This window comes from Plectropomus leopardus, chromosome 15 (assembly GCF_026936395.1).
Source record: "Plectropomus leopardus strain MGB_pleo_1.0 chromosome 15, ASM2693639v1, whole genome shotgun sequence".
NCBI classification, from domain to species: Eukaryota; Metazoa; Chordata; class Actinopteri; order Perciformes; family Serranidae; genus Plectropomus; species Plectropomus leopardus.
In genome coordinates, this window is record NC_142190.1 from 2726438 (window position 1) to 2746523 (window position 20086).

General features: G+C 34.2%; 1 protein-coding gene and 2 long non-coding RNA genes across 3 annotated transcripts; 2 read left to right on the plus strand and 1 right to left on the minus strand.

Moving 5' to 3' along the window:
* The first annotated feature begins 1248 nt into the window (after positions 1 to 1248).
* On the plus strand, positions 1249 to 17405 carry LOC148187193 (uncharacterized). The gene is made up of 4 exons (XR_015778885.1): positions 1249 to 1540; positions 8523 to 8614; positions 12676 to 12975; positions 17276 to 17405. It is a non-coding gene; the product is annotated as an uncharacterized LOC148187193 (long non-coding RNA).
* LOC148187194 (uncharacterized) lies at positions 3382 to 4915 on the plus strand. Its single transcript, XR_015778884.1, has 2 exons — positions 3382 to 4047; positions 4564 to 4915. It is a non-coding gene; the product is annotated as an uncharacterized LOC148187194 (long non-coding RNA).
* eral1 (Era-like 12S mitochondrial rRNA chaperone 1) lies at positions 5369 to 19552 on the minus strand. The gene is made up of 11 exons (XM_088088229.1): positions 19309 to 19552; positions 17345 to 17509; positions 17100 to 17227; positions 15879 to 15956; positions 15747 to 15793; positions 14696 to 14757; positions 13699 to 13811; positions 12644 to 12961; positions 11454 to 11603; positions 10613 to 10693; positions 5369 to 8034 (listed from the first exon to the last, which is right to left on the minus strand). Exons 1-11 carry the CDS (start codon positions 19412 to 19414, stop codon positions 7912 to 7914), a joined length of 1371 nt encoding a protein of 456 aa, XP_087944355.1. The 5' UTR covers positions 19415 to 19552; the 3' UTR covers positions 5369 to 7911.
* Positions 19553 to 20086: the final 534 nt, after the last annotated feature.

The following is a 20086-nucleotide window of genomic DNA, read 5'->3' on the forward strand; positions in this document are numbered from 1 at the left end:
AAACATCTTGTTGCATAATCAGAGCTTCCTCCCTGTTTGTCTCTACGTGTAGAAAAGAGTAAAAAAAACTTATCTGTGAGTGCAAGAAGAAATTTGTAAAAAAAAAAGTTGCTCTGCTGCTGCAGATAAAGAGATTGAGCGGAGAACAAACCACCCAGATAGTCTCACATCCGTCTTTATCGGTGTCCACAGGAGGACGTCTCACACCCTGAACCTGCTCCCACACCCTGAATCCCTCCTCAGAGTTGGACTTTATAAAACTGAAAGTTTAGTTAATACACAGAGATACTTTCTAAACTGAAATGTTGGATCACAGCTGCTCTCAGTCTGCAGGTTTACACAGACTGTGATGAACAAAGTGACCTTAAAGTGACATAAAGGCATCAAAAACGTGAGAATACCGTGAAAACCTCCGTGCTGGTGACTTGGTGTCCGAGCAGCTTCATTCAGGTGCAGTTCATCACGTATGAGCCGCAGTAAAGTACGTCACAAAAAGTCAAAAACAGTCATCAGAAAAGTCCTACTTTTATTGTCACGGTAAGTGATAGTATGTTGAAAATCATAAAAATTTCACAGTAAAAGTAAAATATATAAGGAAAAGGTCAGAAGTGTGGTTCGTCATCCAAACGTCAAAAAGAGCCGTAGTGTAAATCATGAAAGCATCATGAAGAAGTCATACTATAGTATGTCATTAAAGAATATATATAAAGAGAAAAGTCATACTATAGTATGTCATTAAAGAATATATATAAAAAGAAAAGTCATACTATAGTATGTCATTAAAGAATATATATAAAAAGAAAAGTCATACTATAGTATGTCATAAAAAATATATATAATAGAAAAGTTGTATTACAGTAAGTTATAAAAACAGAAACGTCATACTGTAGTAGTAGTAGTAGTAGTATGTCATAAAAATATATATAATAAGAAAAGTCATATTACAGTAAGTTATAAAAACAGAAAAGGCATACTGTAGTATCTCATAAAATATATATAATAAGAAAAGTCATACTATAGTAAGTCATAAAAAATATATAATAGTAAAGTCATACTGTAGCATGTCATAAAAATGTATATATATGATAAGAAAAGTCATACTGTAGTAAGTCATCCAAAATTCCATCAAAATATTATCGTATATAATGTCGTCAAAAATGGCAAAAATACCTCACCGTATAGTATGTCGTAACAAAATCTAATAGGAAAAGTCATTCTATAGTCTGACTCAAAAATGGCACCAAAACATGAAAGCAAACGGCATTAAAACGTCGTCGTATAGTACGTCGTCAAAAATGGCACAAAAACCGTCATAGTATAAAATGTCGCAGATGTCCTCCTGACCGTTGAGCCGTCTTTGTGTTTCCTTGTTTTGTACCTACTGTTTTATTTTGAAAGTCACTTCATGTCAGCTCCTGCACTTCCTGATTACCTGCTCATGTGTTGCACCTGTGTCCAACTGTCCCTCCTCCTCCTCAGTGTTTAAGCTTTGTCCTCCTCTGAGCCTCCTGATGTCCCATCAGTGTCCCACGAACCCTGAGTAAGTCCTTTTCTGTTTTCACCTTTTTCTTGTATTTTATCGCAGTATTTTTTGGCTCTCCCGTGTACTGACCTTTCTTCGACTGTTTGTTCATTTTCGTCACAGTTTCTGTGGTTCAGTGTTTGTGACAATGTCAGAAAAAATCACCCAAAAATAGTAGAGTCAGTCGTCAAAAACGGCACCAAACATCACAGTATAGTTCGTCATCCAAAATATAATAAAAAAGTTATACTATAGTATTTATCCCAATAAATTATAGTGTCGTGTGTTGACAAAAATATCACTAAAAAGTCATATTGTAGTATATCTTCCAAAATAGTGTAAAAAAAAAAAAAGTCAAAGCAGAATATATCCTTCAAAATGTCCTTAAAAAGTCACAGCATAGCTTTAAAATGCCACGAAAAAGTCATGAATACGTATTTCATCAAAAACATCATGAAAAAAGTCAAACTAGAGTTTGTCACAAAAAGACATAAAACAGTGAAAGTTTATTACGTCATAAAGAAATTAATTAAAAAAGTCTCTGTATATTATGTCACGAAATAATCATAAAAAGTCTCACCCAAATTTATGTGTAAGACGTAATTTAACCTGTTGGTCTGTCGTTTTTGACGTAAATTTCATAAATAACTGAAATGTGAAAAAAGCTTACAAACAAACTTTTCCGCTTGTGCGTCACGTATGTTTTTTTATCGCCTCGTCGTGCACCACATGACTCTGATCGTGTTCGTTTATATTTTAACACCATTTTTCGGGACCGTCAGAGTCCTGCATGTCAAACAGAGTGTAAATGTCCACCGTGAGGACGTATTGTCTCTACAAAGACGGTTCATTATGCTCGGACTTTAGATGTGTTACTGTGAGATAAAGCTCTGAGAGACGAAGACAGGGACTGTTTGTTATTTATCGGAGGACGGTGGTGGACAGGAAGGGGAAGACGTCCCAAATAATTCTTTCAGCACTTAAGAAGTTGTGTTTTTATTTTGGCGTCAGGGGAGGGGCGTACACCTTTAAATGACCGTGATCTTTATTTATTTTATGTCTTATTTTTAGAGAAAACAAGCCCTTGCGTGTGTTTGGAAGGCATGTTAACTTTAAACAATTTTGGCTTTTTTGTTTTTCTTTAAAAATGATCACAGTGAAGTCGACCTTTGACCTTTTTCATACAACACGTCATCACTCCATTTAATCCTGAAATTTTAACATAATAAGCGTAAGACTTCGAGAGTTATGGCTAAAAACATACTACATTGTGAGGCCAAGGTGACCTTGACCTTTGACCTCCAAATTCAAATCAGTTCATCTGTGACTCAAAGGTCAAGGATTTGAAGAAATCTTCTTTAGGTGTTCTGGAGAAAATACATGACCAAGAATGAGATGGATGCAAGGTCACAGGGACCTTGACCTTTGATAATCAAAATCTTATCAGTTCATTGTTAAGTCAAGGTGAACATTTGTGCCAAATTAAGAAATTCCTTTGCAGTGTTCTTGTTCTTTATTTATTATTTTCTTTCTTATTTCTAAAATTCTCTGTGCTTTACGTCAGAGCAACAGTAATGAATAATGAAAGTAATGACATTTCCTCCCGCCGATCAATAAATAATTCTGATTCTGCTAAAAAAAAATTAAAAAATACAAGGAAGAGTTGAGAAACTGAAGAAGAAATTTTTAAAATGTCTGAAAAGTAGGAGGAACAGCTGCACTTTTGAACAAACTGCAACAAATAAGTAAAAACAATTCTTTAAAGAAGTTTAAAAACTATATTTATACATTTGAATTTAAAAATATGTTAGAGGAAAAAAAAAATTTAATTTAATTAAATCTTTGGCCCTTTTTTAAAGGTCATTTTTCTTGTTTCATTTTTCTTTTTTCTTATGTTAGAAATGATCAAAAAACAAAGAATTATTCAGAAAACTATATATATGATATTCTTAATTTCGTATTTAAAAAATGTTACAGAAATAAGAAAAAAATATATATTTTGCACTTTCTTAGGGTAAATTTGTCTTTCTTTCTTTTTGTTTTTAACGAGTCATTTTATTTCACGTTTTTACTAATATTTTGTTTTCTGGGCTATTTCTTAAGTTACGCCTTCTTCCCGTGTTTTTGGAAGAAATCAAACCAGTTTGCTCAGGTTTCAAAGGGTTAATGAACATTTTCATATGATACCATGAATGCATGAAAGACTCTGTCTCTGCACACCGTTTGTGTTTTTAAAAATTACACAGTAAAAAAAGAAAAAACAGGACTCGTAGTTTTTCTGCAGAGTCCAGCTGGGTGTAAAAAGGGTGTGGGCGATTTATTTTTTGGAGCGGAGGCGATCAGGTTTGGACCAGATAAGGAAAAGCTGCAGTCTGGTCCACCCTCGATGTCATCACAGTATGCTAATGAGGCGGGGGCCTTTAAGTGTCGGAGCCCGGCGTGCAGGACGTCCAGACGTGGACACAAAGCGTCCGTAAAACATGTGAAAGGAAGAATCAGCGAGCCAAGATGGACACATGCAAAAGGTGAGTGTGGAGCAGGCTTTTTTAATATATTTATTTAACATATTTTATTTTACCTTTTTTTATATTATCATAGCCATATGATTAACTTTTATCTTTTTTAAAAAAAAAAAAAATATTTGAGGCATTTTAATATTATCTTTACCATATGATTAACTTTTATCTTTTTTTAAAAAAAAAAAACATATTTTATTTGACCCTTTTTTAATATTATCTTTACGATGCAGTTAACTTTTTTTGTTAAAGATTTTATTTTACTTTTTTTTTTTTACCGTATGATTCACTTTTTTGTTTTTTTACAGATTTTATTTTACCTATTTTTTAAAAATATCTTTAATTTTATATATATATATTTAAATTTTATACATATATATACATATATATATATATATATATATATATATATATATATATATATATATTATTATTTTTTTTTTTTTTTGAAATATCTTAACCATATGATTCACTTTTTTTATCTTCACAGTGTGCATCACTAACAAATCCCCCTTTGTTTTTCAGATTTTAACCCCGGAGGAAGAAAGTGCACCTGCTGTGTCTTGTGCCCTGGACAGGATATCATCTTATACTGTAAGTTTATTAAAGAGACACTACAGTATAGATGATGTACTATCCAGGGTGTCATTACCCCGCCGGCGTTATCAGCACACGCTCGCTTCTAACTGACTGTGGTGAGCCGCAGAGGAGGCGGGCCGTCAAACCGTTACCATTACTGAGTTTCAGTAATGGTAAGGGTTCTGCGGCCCTCGCTCGATGTCACCTGCACACGAGGACGGAGAACGCCGCTGATCGACGTGTCATTTATATTTCTGAGACATATCTGCAAGTAAAATAAAGCTTACAAACAAAGACATTTCCATGAGTTTTCCATGACTTTGAGGTTTTAAAGACCATATTTTAAAAAAAAAAAAAAAAAAAAGTTATTTAAAAAAAAAAAGAAAAATAAGTCAGAACAGGATAAGAATTAAATATTTAAATATAATTCAGAGACTGTTTGTCGTTTATAAGAGGAGAGTGGTGGTGCAATAAGAGGGGAAATAACTTTTCAAACACCGAGGAGGGACCTAAGTTTTTTATTTTTGAGGAATATACAGATTTATGTAGCTGTATTTTGTGATTGTTTTATGGCCGATTTTTAAAGAAAACCAATTTGAGAAAATTGCCAATTTCTTTTTAATTTTCTTTTTTTATTATTATTCTTAAAACATTTGTGCACTTTCATTTTTTGTATATTTTTGGGGATTTTCAAAGAGAATATTTTGGCCTTTTTTTCTTTCAAACCTGCAGTCCTGCAGGTTTGAAAGGCATGTTTTCCATTTTATTTATATTGGTGACTTTAATCTTTTCTTTAATACATTTTAATTTAATTTTAAAGAAAATATTTGGATGATTTTTCTTTTTCTTTTTGGTAATTTTTTTAAGCACTTTTTTTTTTCCTTTTATAAGCTGCCTTCAATTTCTGCGGGCCTACGGGGTTCGAAAGGAATATTTTCTTTGAAAAAATCACCAAAAATGACATCATTTATCACAGCCAGAAAGTGCAAAAACAGGAATCATCATTAGATTTTCCCTTTTCTGAAGGTCCTTGAATACATCATATGTTATTAATAAGGTTTGTGAAACAGATTTCTAAAACTCTCAGGGTAGTTTTAGTTTCCAAAACCTTTCTGGGTCTTGAATTTGCTATTTGCAAAAATATCCAGCCTTTTCACGGCTGTGCGGACGCTGTAAATATCTTGTTTGAAGGACTTCTTTGTTTGGCGATGATATTTTCGAGCAGCAGTTGGCTTGTCTGCGTGCTGATCTCTGCTGAGCAGCCGGCTTATCTAATCGCTGTGAAGCAGCCGGCTGCAGAGCGCAGACAGCGCAGGCAGCGCAGGCAGAGCTGGAGGGGCTGAAGCAGCGTCTGTGAGACGGGCGAGGCCTCTCCCTCCCTCCTGTCGCCTCGCTTCAGGCCACGAGCTGGTTATTCATCACGATGCAGCGGATAGAGTAACCGCCGAGTTAACTCGCAGGCAGCAGGATGAATCCAATCACCATTATCTGACCCATTTTAGCATCAGGTTCGTGCTCCATTTTGCCATCCATTAGGGAGACAATTCAGCCCTCGGGGGCAGAGCGGGGCTTCATGAGAGCCAAAAAACAGGGAGGAGGAGGGGAGGGAAGAAAGCAGCGGACGGATGGCCGCACTTCAAAGGCAGCGGCGAAGGCTAAAGTGATGTGGGAGTGGAGGGAACGGGGTGGATGGTACATCGGGGACATCTGAGCGAACATGACTGTGCAGGTCCCGCCAGGCGCGAGACGCCCGCCAACTAAAAAGCTCTGAGAGCCAAAGATAAACCATCGGCCTTTTCACAGCTCGCCAAACCCGCTCAGCCATGAGCACGCCGTCAAACTTGTGTCAAAACACCCGTTTGACGGGAGTCTGTGTCATGTTCGCTGCCTAAAAATACGTCTCTGCGAAATAAAAGCCGATGATTCGGTGGTGCAGGTTGTGTAATTGACATATTTTCTCCACTTTTCTCCACAGTTTTCTGTATTTTACAATAACTTGTGACGTCTTTACGTAAACATCTTTAAAGAAGTATTTCACAGATATCGTCACAAAAAATAGACCCCGTCTGCAGTAGAAATACGTATAAATACTTGGTGCTACGTGAAGAGAAAAATAAGAATAAACAGGCTTTAAACACATTTTTACTGATAAATGACTTTTCTATGATCTTCAGGAAAACTTATATATATAAAACTATATTCTAACTTTTTATAATATTTTTAAAATAATGACTTCAGAACAGGATTAAAACTGAATATTTAAATATAATTTTGGGGCTGAGAGGGGAGAGTGTGACAAAAACAGTGATGTTAAATCATTTTTAATCACTGGTGAGGGCTTTAGAGGCGCATCCAACTTTAAATGACTTTATTTTGTATTTATTTTATTGCCATTTTTTAAAGAATACACACCCGCCGGTTTGAGCATTAAAACATGTTGGTGTTTGTTTTTATTTCTGAAAACATGTTGGCAATTTTATTTTTTCCCCTTTAAAATGTTTTGTCAATTTAAAATAAAAAAAAAGATTCTTGATTTTTTTAAAGATTTCTTTTTAAAGAAACAAATCTGATTTTTATTTTTATTTTTTTAATTACAGCCAGAAACTGAACAACAAATTACTGTTACTGTACATGTTTGTGGAAAAAAAATCCATGACTTTTCCTAATCTTTCTGGGCATATTAAGTTTCCAAAACTTCTCCTGGCCTGGAAATTGTTATTTGCAAACTCCATGACTTTTCCAGGTTTTTCATGTCTGTGCGAACTCTATAGAAAACTACCAGCCTACAACTCCCAGCATGCAGTGCGCCGCACCAGAACAAACGCTCCCGTTGGTGGGGGACGTAATGTGAACTGGTCTGTGTGATGTTGTGTTACAATTAACCGTGACGCTAAAATACGTTTCCGAAAACACGAGAAAGAAAAACGCAACTCGAACGTTCGATCAGCGCTGCTTAGTTTTACCGTTTGGTCGGATTTCGGGTGTCTCTTTATCAGCTCTGTTTGTGTCCGTGGTGGCGGGCAAAACGGGACAACATCTGGTCTCCGGTTCGATGGAGGAAAGTTTCATCTACACACACGATGAAAATCTGTGAAATATCCCTTTAATGCCGCAGTCAGCATGCGTGAAAAGAAACTGCTGAGGATGCAAAAGTCAACATTTAGAGCACGCCGTCTTTCAGCCGTGGACAGACGCCGCCTCACGTCTCCACGTCTCGCTCATGATGAGACTTTCCGTGTCGAGTAAAATACGTGAAAAGTCATCTGTTGGTCACGTGAAGTCCCTCCGTCCTCGTCACTTCCTCAGCGTCACCGACAGCTTCAGCCTCACTTCCCTCAAAAAGACGCGGCTCAGGTCCTCGCCGGCCTCGCTGGCCATCCGAGCCACCATCTGTCCGGCAGGTCCGATCATCATCTTCTGCAGAAGCCAAAAAACACAGAGCAGCGTCAGGCACCCGTCAACAGTCATCGCTTTGATTTAGCTTGTTGTGACATCATGTCGCTGAAATTTGGGGAAATGCTTAAAAACAAATCTATCAAAAACTGACAAATATTTTTATAGGATCCTACAGCTGAAAACCTGTAGACGTAAAGTATTTTAAAACTTCGAAATATTTCTTGATTGTAAACAAAATATATATTTAAAACATTCTGAAACTGAAATATGAAATATATTAAAATGTGAAATATATTATAGATTTATATATACATCTACATCTCTATTTCCATCTATCTCATCCATTCAATAATTTGATGGGAATTTTATTTTTTTATTTTATTTTCTTGAGGGTTCTTTTTATTTTTTTTATTTTTTTACTTGCATAGTTTTTTGCTTTTTTTATTTTTATTTTTTTATTACTTTTTTTGGGGCCATTTCTCATCACCCTCTTTCCATATTTTTCTTAGAAATCAAGCCGAGTTCCTCAGGTGTGAAAGGGTTAAACGCAGCAAGCCGAGAGCCATCGACTCACCAAAACCATCAGTAAACAGCACGAAAGGTAAGAAAAACAAATGCGTTTCTGATTTCGGGGTGAACTGTTCCTTTACGGATGACATCGGCTCCGTGTCAAAACAAACTACGCAGTAAAATACGTCTGATCGCAAAATATTTCTGTAGTACTTTTTAGTTCTGTGCATTTAGAGGCATATTTGAGCAGAAATGATGAAAAATCGGAATAAAAAAATGACTTTGCAAACATGAAAACATTTCTGTTAGGATGTTAAATCCGTTATTTTCTTTATATTGATAATTAACTAATTTCATCTTTTTTTTTACCTCTCTCGGAGGCTTTGAGTGAGCCTAATTTTTTAATTCAAGGATTGCATTGAGGTCTAAATTTTTTTTTAAAAATTAACGATTTTGAATGATAATATCTGAATTGCACTTTACTGTTACGCCGTTTTTTATTATTGCAAAAAAAGCAGTTATTTTAGTTTTTTGTATATTTGTATTCGTTCTTACTGCAACTGCTGCACAGCAGGATATTTACGTTTTTATTCCATGTTATCTTCTTAGATTTGGTTTCGTTTATTTGTTTCACATAATAGATCGATAATTATAATAAAATATAAACAGTCAAAACATCAATATTTGCTAAAAATACAAACAAACAGACATTTAGTCAGAGAACATTTAGAGGACAGAAAGACAGATTTGTTCCAGGAGTTTTTCATAACACGGATAATACTCGTTGTCTTTGGTCCGTCTTCACCGTGAGGACGGAAATCTGCGTCCCTGCAGCCGGGAGCTACAGACGGTCTGAGTCCGTCCTCCTCGAGGTCACCGGCCTCCAAACATTTCAGCAAACAGACGCAGCTCCAAATACTCTCTGCCATTAAAAATGAATGGCTGAGAAAGGCTGCTCAAATATTTACGAGTTAAAAACACAAGAAAAAGGGAACACGGAGGAACGCGGAGGAACGAGGGAACGGCGATTAAATATCAGAGGCCATCAGAGGAGCCGCAGGTGGACGGACAGATTTAGAGTCCCGTCCTGCTGTCACGAGCTCAGCGGCTCAAATCAAACCGTCTTCCTGCTGTTTTCACGTAACGTCCGACTGCAGAGCAGCAGAAAATATTCAAGTTTTTCACTTTTATGAAGCTCAACGTGATGCTTTTCCTAAAATGACGACTTAGTGTCTCAAAAAATTGCAAATGAAAGAGAAATTTATAGATTTATAAATTTAATGGCTAATTTAACGACAGGTAAACTCATTTTTCATAAAGATTAGTCATTATTTTTTAAGATATTAATGATTATTCTTTAGACACTAAGTCATTATTAGGAGAAGGTTTCCAATTATCTCAAGATAATTAGTGATTATTTCCAGACACGCAAATTATTTTTGAGTTACTCATTATTTTTAGATACTGGATCATTATTTTGGGATAATAAGACATTATTTGAGACACTAAATAAATATTTAAGACACTTGGTCATTATTTTTAGACACTACATCATTATGTACAACAATTAACAAGGATCTGGGGGAAACTAAGTCATTATTTTGAAATAATAAGTCATTATTTGAGACACTAAATCAATATTTTAAGAAGCCTAGTCATTATTTTGGGAAATTAAGTCATAATTCTGACATAATAAGTCATTATTTTAAGACAATAAGTCATTATTTAGGAGGAAGTAAGTCATTATTTTGAGGGTTTTTTTTTACTTTTTTAATATACAAAGTCATTATTTCAGAGGAAAAGTTCTGATTTTTAGAAATTGTTATTTATTATATTTTCAGATATTTAGTCATTAGTTCAAGATCAGTAAAGTCATGATTTCGAGAACGTTTCTCTTCATAACGACTTAAAGGATCTTTTATTTTTCATCACACTGGCGGAAATATGACTCCATATTATTGTAATATTTATGTTTACAGATAAATCGCAGCTTAAATTTAGCACACAGGCCCTGGAGATGATTTACAACGCACATCTAAAAAATAAAAAATAATAATAAATAAATCCTACAGGCATGGAGAGCACTTACCATGTGAACTTCTCTCTTGGCATAAAGTTTCACAGAAATATTCAGCTCCCCTTCGTCTCCTTCTTGCCAGAGTTCAATCAACTGAAACGGAAACAAGCAGATATTAAAAATGCACAAACTTTTTTAAAGAAAAAAGTGGCATTTTTTTTAAATGGCATTTTTTTTCTTTCAAAATTTTTGGTGATTTTTAAAGAAAACATGCCTTCCAAAACCTCGGGCATTTTTTCTTTAAAATCAACCAAAAACGGCACCTCTTATCACAGCCAAAATCTATTCATTTTAAAGCCAGTTTTAAAGAAAATATGTGTAATAGGCATGTTTAAAGGCATGTTTTCTAGAGAAAATGTGTGCATTTTTTTTTCTTTAAAAAATGTTGGCAATTATTTTTTATTGAAAATATTTGGTGAATTTTAAAGAAATTAAATTAGCGGGCTGTTTTTTTCAAAAATTATTGGTGAAGAAAAAAAAAGGCAATTTTTGAAAAAAAAATTTGGCGATAATATTTTATTCAAAATATTAGGCGCTTTTTTTTTTTTTTTAAAAAAAATTATAAGTGACTTTTAAAGAAAAAATGTTGGCAATTAAAAAAAATCACAATAAGAAACTGTAAAAACAGAAATATCATTGGATTTTTTTAAATTTCCAACTATTTTTGAACACATCAAGTGTTATTTTACAGGTTTGGGAAACAAAATTCCGGGTTTACTTATTTTTCCAAAACTTTTCCAGGCCTGAAAATTGCTATTTGCAAATTCCATGAGTTTTCCCGTTTTTTAACGACTGTCCGAGTGACACGTGACTGCGGTCAGTTGGCTGTCAGCTCATCGACAGATCGCTTCACCTGCGTCACCGTGTAGGGCACTTCCTGCGGCAGATACTCCAGAAGCTTCTCTCTGATGATGTTGCTGCAGACGTCCTCCGGACTCTGGTCGGTCAGGACCTCGCTGTGGTACTGCCACGAGCCCGGCTTCGCCGCAGCTATGAAGTATTTCTGCCGCAACGAGATAAAAGCGTGTTTTTCATTATCAAATGCAATTAAAAAACTGATTCAAAAAGCTAAAACTGAACTAAAACTGTTCTGTTAACTAACAAATACTTAAAAATACACATTAAATCTGATTCAGTTTAATAATGAGGCCGCTTTAATGAGCAAACAAGACCAGCACACCTGTCCCCAGGTGTGACACTCAAAATGATTTACGCACCACAGACCAAAACAGACATCTACTTTTTTCCAGAGAATATTTGGCAGCTCGTCGTACTTTAGCCAGTTAAAACGAAGCAGGACGGGATTTTTCTTTTTTGACATTAAATCTTTGAACTCTGAGCAAAAACACTTTTTCAAAAACATGGGAAAAAACAACGAGGGCCTCGGTAAAAAAAAAAAAAAAATACCACACACATTGCAGGAAATTAGTAGATTTAAATATTAATTAATTTTTATTATAATTTAATTTAAATTATAATAATAAAGAAATAATAATTATTATTTTAAAGCTAGGGCAAAAGAAAAACCTATGGAAAATCTGTATATATATATATATATATATATATATATATATATATATATATATATATATATTTAAAATTAAGTTACAATTATAATATTTTTAACCACTTCTTTGAGTTAATTTCCTTTTTTCCTAACGTTCTTCTTTTTTTAAAAAAAATTTTCAGGTAATTTTCTTGTATTTTTTACTACTTTCTTGCAAAATTTTTCCATGTGTTTGAAAAAAAGGACGCCAGTTTGCAGTTTTCAAAACTATCGACGCCCCGTTTTTAATTAAAGAGTAATGAAAGAAATATATTTTTAATTTTTGTCTTCAGTTTCTTTTTTAATTTAAATTTTTTTTATACTTTAAATGTATTTTTTTAAACATTTTTGTTTTACAGGGACAGTTGTTCAGTTTCTGGTCTACACATCAGTTTCAGTAGGATTCATTTTAAAAGTATAATCATAGATTTATTTACGGTACAAACATGCATCCTGTCCGTACTTTTCTCTGCTACGACCATAAATCTCAAATGTACCTTCAGCGTCTCCACGTCCTCTCTGTCCACAGAGGACAGCATGAAGACGTCCTTGAAGCCAGGCCAGCCCCGCTGAGTCTTCAGCGCCCTCAGCTGCTCTTTGCTCAGCGAACAGTGCGGCTCAGCGCCGCCCTCTGACCCCGCCGCCTCGTCCTCGTCCTCGTCTCTGAGCGACGACTCGGGATCCGTCTCTCGTCTCTTTTCGGCCCACGGAGGTTTGATCACCGGCCTGACGCGCAGCCTGCGTCCGTTCACCACTCCGCACGTCAGCTCCGCGGTGACGTCCAGCAGCTTGTCCTTCCTCTTCACCAGGTCCACCTGAAAAACAGCCGGTGAGGACATTTTTCAGACTGTGAATGTTTTGGGAGGTGTTTAACCCTTTGAAACCTGGACGGACATCAGTTTTGTCTTGTGCTGCATTAAAGTAAAAAGGTTTCATTTGTTCAAAAAACACGGGAAACGGCAACGAGCAAAACAACCTGAAAATTAATGTTAAAAAAGGAGAAAATTATTACAAAATATTACAAATATAATAATATTCTGAAAATGTCCAGAAATTATATTTGTGATTATTACAGTTGTATATTAAAAATATATTCCACAGTATATAATTTTATTATTTTTTTAGGACTTCTTTCAGGTCATATCTTTGTTCGTTTTTTTTTTTGCACTTTTCTTTTGATTTTTTTTTTGTTTTTTGTCATTTTCATTTCTTTGCTAATTTTTGGGTAATTTTTGGTTAAGTTGCTCGTTTCCTTCCTCCCGTGTTTTTGAAACAAATCCAGCCAGTTTGCTTCAGTCTCAAAGGGTTAAAGAAAGTCTGGTGATATTATGCATTTTTCTTATTGTCAACAAATCCCATGAAAAAAAGCAGATTTTGTACGACAGATTTACAAACGCCGTCCTGCTGCTGAAAATACTGACGAAAGCACGAAATGTAGATTAATCCACCTCTGAAAATAGTCTTTGCTGAAAGCTACAGTGCTCGGCTGTTTCAGGACATAAAAAAAAAGATCTACATATCCATGACATGTTTATAAAAAAAAGAAAAGCACCTTGTTGAGGACCAGGATGGCGGGGATGTCGGGGTGCTGGGCGAGGCATCTGAGCATCTGGAAGTCGAGTCTGCTGCACATCCATCTGTCCCCCGCGTCCACCAAGACCACCACTGAGAAGAGACACAGTTCAGGATTATAAAAACTTCAAACCACGAAAAATGTTTCACTCTTACAAGGTCACTTTTTCAACCTGGACACTATTTTCCCAAGTTTTTGTACCTAAGTATCTAAAAAAATGTTTAAAAAATAAAATAATACAAATAACAAATAATGCAAGATGTAAGACGTAAAAATGTCAATATAAAATAATACAAAGAATAGACCAAAAACCACAAAAAAAGAAGCAATAAAAGCGATAAAAATGCAAATAAAAGGGAAGTAAATGAAATAAAAGATAAATGAATGAGAACCTTTTTGTTGTATTGAGCGCGACGCTGCAGTATAAAAAGGCTGCAATGTAACCACTCTGGGCACGTTCGCAGCATCAGTTTAACGTTTTTGTTAAATGAAATCTTGTTTTTGTGTGTTTAAAGTGTCTGACAACATTATGGAAATGATCCTAACAGACACAGACCTGAATAATAAAAATAATTTTTGTTTTATCACCAGAACAACATTTAAATAAACAGTATTTTTAGCATCGAAAACACACTTTTCACTCTTCCAACAATCATTAACTCTGTTTTGGTTGAAATAAACCTTTAATTTACGCGGTTTTATGGGAAAATTTGCTGCTCTATACACACTAAAATTACAGGTTTGGTGCGTTTGGTGATTTTTTGTCTGTTTCTGCTCAAACAAAAAACAGTCTGAGTCTGTCTGTGATAAAAACATGAAAATGTTTGACCCCATTTGTCACTTAAGACACAAAAACATGGGAAAACAGGGTCCAGGTTGCAAATTTCCAAAGTAACTTTTTAACTCGTTTACATGAAAGCTGCAAAAATAAAAGGTCAGCTGAGGTTTATATATTAATAATTTATTTTTGACATACTGAGGTCGGCTTCTTTGACCGAGTTCCAGGGATCGACCAGCAAACTCTTCTCCAGCTGGTGTCTGTGGAAACACAGGGTCAGGTATAAATGTTATTTATATTTAATATATGTAAAGTATTTTAACCCTTTATGCATCCTTTAAAAAATCCCCAAATGTAACTGGAAGATCAAAATATCTGCATCAAAATGTCAGTTTGTTTAAATAATTCCACTAATATTTTTATGAAAAGGAAAAAAAAGTTATTTTCTTTATACTAAACGCTTGATTGAATTTTGGAACGTGTCATTGATAAACAAAATCATTGATTTTGATGCATTTTTATTTTAAAGTGTCAGATTTAAAAAAACTCAGAGGAAAAACATGTCCCCTACATAAACTGTCATAAAATTATATATTATTAATATTATTTTCCAATTTTACAGAGTTTAAATCTTTTAACCAACTTCAATCGTGATCATAATAACCAGAATTTTAACACTCGAAATGCCAGTTTGCTACATAATGACACTTATATTTTACAGGAAAAAAACCTCTTCCCTATATTAAATGCTATGTGTATTTTATAAAATTAGTCTAAAACTGTTTGAAAAATATTATATATTAATTCTATTTTCCATTTTCACTGAGTTAGATCTTTTAACTAACGTCAGCCTGGAAAACATCAGTCAAATATTCATTTATTTTCAGAATTTTAAGCCTTTAGATTCAGTTTGTTTGCTCATATTTTTATGAAAAAAAGTTATTTTCTGTATGAAAAATGCTAACTGGAATTTTTATTCCTCAAAAGTCTGGGACATTGATGACTTTGATGCATTTTTATTTTTTCTTTAGAGATTTTTTTTTTAAATGTCCCCGACTAAACTGCAAAAAATATTTTATTAATATTTTTCCCCTTTCACTTTAAGTTCTTTTAACCAACTTAAGTCCATAGTAAAACTACCAAATATTTCTTTATTTTCAGAATTTTAAGTCTTAAATAAATACTGCATGTAGACTACAAACTTTGGAAAAACACCAAAAATAAAAAAAAGTAAATAAATAAAAGTCACCTTTTGACCTTCGTCGCGGTGGTGAGACCAGGAGTGTCCAGTAAAATCTGCAAAAAATGTACGTTAGTGATTGTTTGTTTTCTTAAAATGCGTCACTCGAGTCTGACGGCGGAGACGTGAGAAATGTCTTACTATCTGTGTGGCGTCTTCTGTCAGGACGCCCATCGAACGCGTCCGTGTCGTGTGAACTTTCTTGGACACAGCAAACACCTTTAAGAGACAACAGTTAACTTTTCCAGGACTTTTCAAGGATCAAACATATCAAATTCAGACTTAATTTCGGTTATGTGGCGTGGAGAGAAAATTACTGAACATGACGGTGAATAAAATGTTGTCAAACATCGACGCACGTTAGAGCCACGTGACGTCTGCAGCTGCAGAAAATTCATTTTTCGTTATTGTTTCATTCTGTGGAAAGTTACCCACACAAGATTCATTTTAATACCAACAACAAAATGTTTTTAATTCTCCAAAACTTTCAATGATTTTTAATCCTTTGAGACCTGGAAGTATTTTGAGCTCTGAAAAATTTAGTTTGATTTCTTTAGAAAAACATGGAAAAAAAACAGAATGAGCAACTTTACAAGAAATGTTCTGCAAATTAAAAGAATTTAGTAGAAAATTATATTTAAAAAGCTCTAAATAAATACATTTATAAATAAATGTGACTATAATATCTTTTTCAAGAGGAAAATCCCAGCTCTCACTCGTCATATGTTGTTATTTATTCTGTCTAAAATTCCTGATATGGTCTTGGACAATAGAGACGTTATTGATGATAATTAAAAGCAAAATAGTTTGTTTTTAAATAATACATTTTAAATATAAATAAATAAGATAAATAAATACTAAAAATAAATAAATCATAAATACAAATAAATTAGATAAATAAATAAATAAGTGGGATTATATCATCTTTTTCAAGAGGAAAATGTGAATTTAGTAGTTTTAGAAAATTATATTTAAAAAGCTCTGGAAAAATGTTGAAAAAAACTCTTTTATAATGATCAGTATTATATATTTAAAACTTTAAAATTCAGGTCATGTCCTTGTTTGTTTTTGATTTTTTAAAAACTTTCCTTTTTGTCCATTTTAAGACAATTTTCTGGTACTTTTTACTAATTTGTTGCAAATTTTTGGCTCATTTTTCCAAGTTGCTTGTTGCCTTTTTTCCCATTTTTGAAAGAAATCATTCCAGTTTTCTCAGGTTTCAAAGGATTAAAAATTAAATGATTTTTCCAAAACTTTCAGTTATTTTTGCTCATTGCATGACTTTCCCAGGCTTGGAAAATCTGACTTTTTAGATTTTTTATGACCGTGGGAACCCTGCTGATAAGGAGGACACTTGACGACCTTTCTGCCGAGGAGCTGATTGGTCAACGTCGACTTCCCGGCATTCGGGGCGCCAATTATGGCCACTTTCAAAAGCTTTGGGTTTTTGGGCTGATCTGGATCTCTCAGCAGCAGCGACATTTGTCCGCCTGAAAACACACAAAGGAAATAAAACCAATCTCTGATGACGTCTGCAGGACTCTGGAGAAAGGCTGAGCCACGATGATCAGACGGACGTAAATCTCCGAGGCCGAGGGTCAGATTACCGCTGTCTGTTGGAACGGAGGCCGGGAGGCGATAAAAGCCGCCGTCCGCTTCGGCTGCTGCCGCTCTGCCTTTCATCAGCCTGCTGAGAAACGCCTCTGATGTGATGAAGACGGCGGGAGTGAAGATAAATCCGGCCCTCCCTCCTCGGCTGCAGGCAGCGTTTCCTGTAAAGACGTCGACACGTCCGTCACGGCGCTGCCAGGTCAGTGATTCATTTCGCTCGCTCTGATGTCTCAAACTCCGACATTAATCACAAAAACGTTTTTACTTTGATAAAGTGCTGCAGTGAGTGTGCAGATTTAGACGACCACAGAAACTGTAACTGTTTTTCTGTTTTTTATTATTTTGTAATAATGTATTTTGTATTTTATTTTCTAGCATTAGAGGCTAAAAATGTTTTAAATCAATTTTAAATCATTTTAATAACATTTTAATAAAACATTATATATATATATATATAAAATATTTGTTATTATTTTTCATCTTTGCACCTCTTATCTGCGCTTTTTTGTTTTTAATGATGATTTTTATTTTAAAATTTGTTGCAGAATGACTTGAAACTCAGGGAGTCGGTGTCGTTCAATGATTTAAAATCTAAAATTAAAGACTTAGGAGCAGATTCTGCAGGATGTCGATGTTTTTAACCTTTTTAGCCTCCAGAAAAGTCCTGCTGAGTCTTTAACTTTATTTTTTCCAGCTTGTTTTGGTGTCCTTGCTCCTGCGTGGTCTGTCTGTTTCTGTGAGTTTATTGATAGCAGCGCAAAAACTAAGAAACTGAGTCAAATTCTTTGTATGTAGAATTAAATAAATAGTTAATAAAATAAATACTAAATCATATACTAAATTGGTGTTATTGATAATTATAAGCAAAATGGTTATTTTTTTTAATAATAAATTGTTAGCATAAATAAATTAAAATAAATAAATCAATTAAAAAATTGTTACTATAAATAAATTAGATAAAAAATAAACACAGGTGATTGCGATAATTTTTTAAATGAAAAATTCCAGCTCTTTCTCATCTTATATCGTTATTTTTTCCTGTCTAGCATTCCTCACATCGTCTCAGAAGAAAAAGGCATTATTAATAACAATTAAAACTACATTAGTAGTATATTAATATATATACAGTATATGTAAATAATCAAATAATGATAAATCATAATTATAAACAAATAAATCATATTACTCTATCAATAAAAATACAATAAATAATAAAAATACATTTCAAAAATCGTAATAAATAAATAAATGTGATTCTAACATATTTTTCAAGAGGAAAAAATCCCAACTCTTTCTCGTCATATGTTGTATTTTTTTCAGACTAAAATTCCTCACATGGTTGGGAAGATAAAGACGTTATTGATGATAATTGAAAGCAAAATACTTTGTTTTTTTAAATAATAGATTATAAATATAAATAAATAAAATCAATCAATACAAAAAATAAATTAATTGTAAATATAAATAAATTAGATAAATAAATGTGATTATGATATATTTTTCAAGAGGAAAATCTCAGCTCTTTCTCGTCATATATTGTTATTTATTCTGCCTAAAATTGCTTATATGGTCTCGGACGATAGAGACGTTATTGATGATAACTAAAAGCGAAATAGTTAGTTTTTAAATAATAAATTGTAAATATAAATAAATAAATACTTTTTAAAAAATCATAAATACAAATAAATTAGATAAATAAATAAATATGATTATGATATCTTTTTCAAGAGGAAAATCCCAGCTCTTTCTCGTCATTTATTGTAATTTTTTCTGTCTAAATTTCCTCTCATGGTCTCGGACGATAAAGACGTTAAATTATGATAATTAACAAAATTAAAATTCTCAGTAAAAACAGTCTGAGCCTCGTGCTGGACTCGTATTTTAACCTGACATATAAATATATCTCCTCAGTGAGAAATAAAGATAAATAGAAAGTGAAAGAGCAGATTTGGGCGCTGACCCGCTGACAGGATCCATGACGCAGTCTGGTGTCGCGAGGAGCCGACGATCCTCCGGCAGAGTCCGGCAGAGTCCCGGAGGATCCGCCCGCTCGCCCTGAACGCCATAAATAACCGTGAATACCGACTTTAGTTTAATTAGCGGATTTTTCGCTTTAGAGGTGAGCTGCTTGTTTACATTCACATTGCTGTCACGGCGGGCGCCATGTTGCTTTAACGAAAGAGGAACAACTTCCGGAAAGACGAGGTTTGACCGGAAGTCACAGCGCCTCCTAAAGACCGACCCGCCAACTACAACAACAGCACGGAGGCCGGTGAGTCATTAACTGTCGTTTTTTTTGGTCATTTTTTGATATTTTTGGCTGTGTTCATGCATAAGATTTGGCAAGATTGTTTATTTTTGCTTATTAAGTGAATTTGCAGCTCAGCTCCTACAATAACCCTAAAATACACCGTGGAAACTAAATAGTTAACGTCACACTGTTAAGTGCAAAAGGCCACTTTAAGCTTTTTTAAATCCCACAGTCATCAAAGCATTCTGGGTTTTTGCCCTGGATTTTGTAATTTTGACTAGTTTCCACCTGATTAAGTCTTTTTTTGGAAACTATCCCTGCTGAAAGCTAAAAACCAGCTAAAACCAACTAAAACCAGCTAAAACCAACTAAAACCAGCTAAAACCAACTAAAACCAGCTAAAACTGGTACCACCATAAGCTGGTTTTAGCTGGTCTTTGATGGTCTATAATGGTCGTGACCCAGTTCTTTCTGGTTTGACATGCTG